At 36.4% G+C, this 7952-nt stretch overlaps 1 protein-coding gene across 1 annotated transcript; it reads left to right on the forward strand.

Moving 5' to 3' along the window:
* Positions 1–1822: 1822 nt before the first annotated feature.
* On the forward strand, positions 1823–5135 carry LOC127848584 (uncharacterized). Its single transcript, XM_052381127.1, has 3 exons — positions 1823–1844; positions 2596–2717; positions 4165–5135. The coding sequence occupies exons 2-3, from the start codon at positions 2614–2616 to the stop codon at positions 5000–5002; spliced, it is 942 nt and encodes a 313-aa protein (XP_052237087.1). The 5' UTR covers positions 1823–1844; positions 2596–2613; the 3' UTR covers positions 5003–5135.
* Positions 5136–7952: the final 2817 nt, after the last annotated feature.

The raw sequence follows: 7952 nt of genomic DNA on the forward strand, positions 1-7952 counted from the left end.
GAGAACATCTGTGTCGCTCCTTCCGGCCTCTAGCCGGAAACCTGCACAGGGCACAGACACAGAGGCATCGGAGGGCGATATTATCTTAAGCGGTCCCCACATGGTGGAGATTTTTGGTTCAGTGAAACTCGTTGACGCGAATAATTCAAATACAAGTCTTTAAACGGATGTTTTTGCTTTGTATGACACGTTATGTACATAGCTGTTCGCAGTCAATTGAGACGCATTATGCGATTAAAGTGATCATTTTTATCACAGGAGGGAAGCCCATAGTATAATTTATATACATGTATATATTAAATTATAGCATATACAAAAAAATACTATGGGCTTCCCTCCTGTGATTAATACGGGGCTTACTTCTCTTAACAATGTTGACATAAATATTAAATAATAACTATTGTACTGCATACTCCTGTTGCACGTTTTCATAGTAAAAATGCAGCAATTCTGTTCACAATAAATCATTGGAAACTTTCATATGTTATTTATTACCGGACTATCGAATATCCTGAAAGTCGAATACTTTAGTAATCGAATATTTGAATATCAATTTTTATATTCCACGCAATCCTTAATAGAAAGAATGTCATAGCAAAGAATCTCAGAACATGTGTAGGAACGCTAAGCTGTTTGCTGAAATTATATTTTTACTGTAATTATACTTGTCCATTTCTAAGAAATGCATCTGTTTGTATTTGCTTTATAGTTATGCTATGAGTCAGATGTGTTAACGGTTCTTGTTACCCAACATATTTTTTGTATGTGCTTTATCCTTGTCGTTGATGTTTTTATGAACACATTAAGGCGGTAATTTTAATAATTGTAGCACTACAATTTTAGATTACATTATGAAGATTGAAGAAAGTCAATTTTAGATTACATTACAAAAAAAAATATGGACAAAAACGTGTTCTGATTGTGTTTATGTCCTAGAAAGTAATTAACTCTGCAAATATAAGTTTGCGCTCATAATCGTGTTTCGTTATTCATTATCTATAATTTAAAAAAAAACGCACATTTGTATTTGTGATATCCGAAGAAACAAATGGTAATGCATTATCGGATATCAATAATAATCGCAAAAATATGCGCCGAACTGTTCGTATTTTCTTCCATGATTATATCAAATGATATTGATTCAGTTGTCTCTACTTATGATGCAGTACATTTAAGTGGGTGCATGTATTTTAAGTGTATAAGGTCATCCTGCACTCGAGCCTAAATATGTGAGGACCCGGATTGTCCCAGCACTATACTTTATAAGCTTACTAGACTCAAGAAAGTAAGAACGTTTTTGGCAACACAGCTGCAAATGTCAAGCTATTTAGTTTTTATTAGACTATTTTCGATTTTGGTGTGGTCTTTGTTTTTGCGGGAAACCGTAGCGCCCAAGATGTATATTTAAGATGTGAATATTAAAGAGGTGTTAGTATCTGTAATTCACAGCACATCGGCGCTATTAACTCGCTTACAATTCAAAGATCGTGGTAACGTGAAATAACATCTTGATACCAAGCGAACATTGTTCTAGAAATGTTGTGTTCAACACATTCAAGCTGGGTGATTATCGCGATATTTAATGCGAGGTCGTAGGTCATGTATGAGAAATCACTTTTTTCTCACCATTAAGGATTTTCTTTATTTATCTATGTGCTCAAAGTCTAAAAACTGTTGTTGATAAACGTTATTGTGTGAATTCATTTCTTTAATCAAACATACGTGTAATTGGATATCCCCTTTAAAACCGCCTTCGCGCTATTATTACATTCCGAACCGCTTTAACGATGAGTCAGTCCCGCGCTCGATAGGGCGGTATTGATCCAAACTAGCAGCTGTATTTGGTGAGGAATAGGTCGTAGTTAATCTTGCTAGTGTTATCGCTTTTAATATGACAAATTTACTTTAACAAACACCGTTTACGAACAATAGATATTGTAGATAGAATTGTGCAACGATATAAAGTAATGAAAATACCTCGTTGATATCGGTCGATTTAACATTTTATAGTTGGGTGTTAACATGTTAAAATTTACCTTACATGTGAGGAACACTAAAAAGGAAGTAAAACAGACTTATTAGTTATTATAGAACTAATGGACATTTATACACTGGGTCCAATATGGAAATAAACATCAAAGTCTAAATATATGCTAATGTGTTGTGTTTGATTTTTAGTTAAACAATTGTAAATTAACGTACAATTGTATTAAGTGCAGAAGTGATTATTTATCTGAAGTACAAAGGGTGTTTGAACTGCCCGTTGATATTGTCAGATCATGTGCATGAATATTTTGGTTTGATATATTTATGTTTATTGGCATATTTGGAATTCTGTGCAAGCGGGATTGTAACTCAATAGTTATCGTGTACACACATGAATGTTTGCTGCATTGGTCATGACTGGAGTCAATCGACCCATTTAAAACATATATTATGAACACAAGTGATTTAAAGTAAACATAGCTAGGCTACACCTTCAAGCGGTTTAAGGCGTGCATGCAGTAGAGAAAGAATAATTTATTGAAGTTTAAGCTCGCACCATCGAGTGTGTTTTTTTTTTGTTTCATGTTGGAAAATCATTGCAATTTATAGACGTCTACCGAATTCAAGATGGCGACAGAGACGGCAGGGGACGCGGCCCTGCCTATTGTGGAGGTGTGCCTTGGGACACATGATCACGTGGGCTGTCAGGAGTGCATGACCCTTACACTCAGGTACAACAACTGTGCACGAGTTCAGGGCTTAGACCCTTATACTGTAATCGTGTAACAGTTTCATCATGATAGTATTATGTTCCAGTCTGTATAATCGTGTTACAGTCCATAACTATTGTGTAATAGTCCAGTATTCTTATTATTGTGGAACAGTCTCTTATATTATAACCATGTTACAGTCCCTTTATTAATGTTATCATGTCTGCTTGAATGCCCGCTAATCTCTTATTACGTCTTACAGTCCCTTTATCGTTCACTCCCACCTGTCCGGTATGGCGACCACCAACCAAGCTCACAAGCGCCAGAAACGGGGTCGCTTTTTACGTAAGCAGCTCAGGTTAAATCACATCGTCCGGCGCATGTGAGCTTGGTTGATGGTCAAAATATCGGACAGGTGGGGTCTCATACTGTTTAAACGGCCCCATCACCCCAACAACACATATGCCACATCAAAATAAAAAAAAATCGGTAAAAAAATAATAGAAGGAAATTGCACTTTTAAATCAAAATTCGTCACAACGTTGATGAGTCTAGTGTGTCAAATAGGTGCTGGAACATTATCATTCTGCGTCTTCACATAAAGCAGCCCCATGCGTAAAAGGACCTCATAGAGATTGAAATAAACACACCCCTACACTAGTAATAAAAGCCCTTCATGATCGGATCTTCTTTTTTCGTTGTCAATTTTGTAAATGTTTAATGAAATTTTGATACGGAGCATATATTCGTTTAGGCTTGCAGAAAATGTTTCCTCTGATACATAAGCAACTATTTATTTAATCAAATCGGTAAATGTACACTTTTGCATATTATTAGCAATCTTTACAATCTCCAATACGTTCAATATCACTAACTATAACATGATTGTGGAATTGTGTCTGTATAATAGTATAGGGTGACTTGTAACTTAACCAAACCGGTAAAGGTGTATACATCCGTTAATTAATACCAAGCTCTCCAACCAACAAAACATTAAATATTTATAATATTTATAAAATTACCGTAGTATACTGAGTAGTCATCAATGTTAGTTTAACTTAATACAAGATGATGATGATCTAGATGATTTATCAATACAGGTACATGATATAATTTTCATAAACGATCTTATCGATCATACATGTTTGATATTATATATATTGTCATCCCCCGCCATAGACAGAGGGATATTGTTTTGGCGTTGTCCGTCCGTCCGTCTTTCCGCCCGTCCGTCCGGAGCCATATCTTGGAAGTGCTTTGGCGGATTTCATTGAAACTTGGTATGGGTATATATGTGGATAAGAGGATGATGCACGCATAATGGCATTGTACACCATCTGTTAATAACGGAGTTATGGCCCTTTGTATCTTGACAAAAATGCTTTTTTGAGTGTCAAATATAACACTTGTGTGTCCAGAAGCATATTTGCGGGGGAGATCAATTCAACGAATTTGCTTGATTTTTAAGGAAGGAGGCCATATCAACCAATATGTCGTTCAAAGTCGGCGCATCCAATCACGTGATTTCGGAACCAGGCCACATGACCACGGACAGCGAACCGGAAATGCAGTTCTACACATGCGCGTGCAACATGCCAGATAAAACAAAGCTACTTGTCGACGGGCGAGAACACGGGACGGAAATAAAACGAATTCGCGTCGTGGAGAACAACATCGTAACCGATTTCTTAGAACTTAATTTAAACATATGCTGTATTGTTGCGGTCGGTAGCAATATCGCTGCAGTTTCGCTGTATGAGAAAATCGCCATTATATCTCTTGATGCCAAAATGACCGTGCAGCGGTATTTGACTTTTGATGACCACGATTGTGAAGGGTTGGGTTTCCATGATAACCAGCTGTATGTATCCGACGGAATGCACACTTTGTTTTGTTATACAACAGAAGGTGAACGTCTGAGGACGATTGAAGCGGATTTCGCGGATGAGGATGAACATTTACGGCTCGGGGAGCTGGTGCTGTCTGATGACGGGCAGATTGTGTACTCGTGTGACTATGCGAACGTGTTTGCGATGGATTTAAGCGGCCAGTTATTATGGAAATTCCAACACGATTCGTACAAGACTCTATCGGCTTTGACCGTGGACCAAAACAACAGCGTCTATGTCAGCGATTTCGAAGAGAATAAAGTGCTGCAGATTCGGAATAGAGGCCGGAATGTTTTCGTGCTCAATGATGGCGACTGCAGTCTCGTGCAAAGCCCGGCGGCGGCCTACTTCTGCCGGGACCACTTCCGGTTAGTGGTTTTCGCCGGCGGTCGAGAGCCGGCGTCGGAGTATCCGTAACATTGTGGTTAAGAAAAGGGACAAGAACTGCGCTGTATACAAATATTGTTGAGCTATAGTAAGACTAACTTTGTGAGCGAAAATAGTATTTACACGTTTAAAGGGCTGGATACAATAAATAATTTCAAGTACATGTACTTTTTTATCATATTTATTTTCACCTAGCACATACTTATTAATATTATTAGATACAGCTAGAGGTTATAGTAACATGTAACAAAAGGCAGTCATTTGTTTGTTTGGTTTAAACAAAATAGCGAGAACATTTGCTCTGTGAGGGGTAGCAATCACTAACACTATCAGCTACGTATGACAGAAAGTTGTTTTAATCATATAATTTAACGTGGTAAATGCAGAATTCTAACCCATCAATCGTCGCTGTTGTGGCGAATCCATTTTTTCTGCGCATGCGGTTGGCTTCAAGGACGGGAAGAATTTAGACTCGCACGTAAACAGCTCGTCCGGAACGTTTATGTCCGAAGTAAACTCAAGATTGTCAATTTCCAATCCATGGCAGTCCGACTTCACTACAATAACAACGAGCGTGTGCTTACCAGGGCTTAAAGTAACAGCATCGCCGATCCTCCCGACTTGAGAGAAAACGTTCCATAACATCCCCGAACCGGAAGCGCTCTTGGTGTAAATGGTGCCCATATATTTCTCATCGATCCAAAAATCTACCTGATCACCGTTTCCGTCATTTGAGTACTGCAGACCGGCAATAGATAGCGTTGTCGGCTCCAATAAACAGAGACTTATCTCGACACGGTCGCCGTCGAAGACATGCAGCGCCGAACTCCCCGATGCGCCGGACCGCCACTGTGTCCGAGGTTTTCCGGGACTTCCGAATACCTGCTCGAACTCAAATGTCTTAAAAGTCTGTCCGCTGATAAGCAATGCCAACAAGACCTGCGTTGATCCAAATCCGAACAACAGTTTCTTCATTATTGCCAGCAAAACTGAATTCAAATCGGGGATGTTTTCACTGTTGCTTATTATGTTCTTTGAAGTTTTTCTACGGTTGAATCACACAATTGATTAACGCAAGAATCGCCAATAAAGTTTGAAATTAGAATCACTGTTTAAGTTTGAACACGTTAATCACCATTGAGTTTTGAAGACTGGATTCGCAAGGTTCACAGATTTGACTCACCAGTGAAGTTATAACACTCAATTCGCTAACGAATTTTGAAGACTGAATTCGTGAATACGGCTTGAATTCCCAATGAAGTTTTAAGACGAGGATCACATATTAATTGTTAACACTGAAATCACCAAATTAAGCTTGATAACTGTTTAAATTTTCATTTCCCAAATAGTTTCAGATATGGAATCACTGAATTAACAAATAAGAATTAGCCAAAATAAGAATAATTATTGACGCATGGTGTCAAAAAAAAAGCACTAAAATGCAGAGATTAATTAAGCAAAATATTCCGCCCTGTCTGATTAACGTATGACATAATACATTATGATAATTTATGAATTAATGGTAAACAAAACCTTCAATTTCACGTACGTTCGACACGGGCAAATATGCATAAATTACTAGCATTATATTTTTTTCCACAGCGAGTATTTCATCATGAAAGTCAATTCATCACCGTTAATTAAGGCTGTTCGTGAAAACTGAAAACCTTTGCACAAAAAATATAATGAATGTGAAAATGCTCCCCTTATGACCCCGTTTTTACCAATTTTACAAGTATTAACGGTGAACTGTCATGTTTATAACGAAAAATGCTATTTTATAGATAAAAATGTCCTAACACGATTGGGATCATCGAAAAGAATATCACTCTGGATCAGCAGACGATTTATTTCATAAATCAATCTCTGGGTTAATGGTCGCCATCTTTCGAACTACTTTCAAAAGTACAACAACAACAATAACAGTAGAAGACAATTTTAATTGCGAAAAGTTGTGCTTAAATAGGGCCTATATTTAAGTATTTACACATGCAGAGAAATTTGTTTCAGCCTTTTTTCAGCAGTGGAGCAATACAGGGCCATCATGGCCCTCTTGTTTAAATACTCAAAAAATGAAACCCTGTTCATGCTTGCATGAACACAGTTTATAAATGCTGTCAGAATTATAAAATATGCAATTACTATAAATACAAATGCCAGGGAAAAGTGCTTTTTGTACTAAAAAATTCGAATGAATATTACAATAGTACATTCTGAATACTTTAGTATGTAATTAACAGTTTTGTCTGAGAAAATCACTTAATTTTATATATTTATTCAAATTCACATAAATCAAATTTCAAAAACACATAATTACTTCAAATCCTTTCACACAATACTGAAAAAATGCACAGTTTCTGATTGTTATTGATTCTTTATTAATTTATACATGTACCATTTTTTAATCTTGATGCATCCTCAATTGTATAATGCACATCTTAATCTGTTTTAACAATTATAATATAAAGATTAAGGCTGACTCAGTAAAATAATAATCCATGATTTCTGCAGTACTTGCAGACAAACTAGGAATACTGCTGTGATATTATCTATCTATCTTATGGGATATTAATTTGGCTTCAATAGAAAAAAATCAAAGCATACACATGTATAAAATGTGTATGTATATATTAGTTAAACTTAAATTGATTAACCATCGATAAAAAGATATTATAATATATGTATATATATATATCCTTGTAAAACTAAAAATTAAATATGTATGTTTCTATTACATCATTTAGGACTTTTATTTTCAGACAAAGTAGTCAATTTTGGGAAAATCAACCTTATAATTATTTTCTGTGTTGGCCAATGTCATAATTGGTATAAAATGTATATTGAACTGGAAGTTTTCTTTATTTTAAATGATAACATTTGCTTGGTCAGCCATAATTGTCACAATCAAGTGGTCTTTTTACACTGTAGTTTTCTCACTGACTATGGGTTTGTTCTGAGAATGAGCCACACAAAGTATTGT

Source organism: Dreissena polymorpha, chromosome 10 (assembly GCF_020536995.1).
Source record: "Dreissena polymorpha isolate Duluth1 chromosome 10, UMN_Dpol_1.0, whole genome shotgun sequence".
NCBI classification, from domain to species: Eukaryota; Metazoa; Mollusca; class Bivalvia; order Myida; family Dreissenidae; genus Dreissena; species Dreissena polymorpha.

Excerpts from the sequence above, each read along its gene's own strand:
- LOC127848584 (XM_052381127.1), top strand. The coding sequence starts at position 2,614 with ATGGCGACAGAGACGGCAGGGGACGCGGCCCTGCCTATTGTGGAGGTG. Across the intron at positions 2,718-4,164 it reads TGCATGACCCTTACACTCAG|GAAGGAGGCCATATCAACCA; the intron begins GTACAACAACTG and ends TTGATTTTTAAG.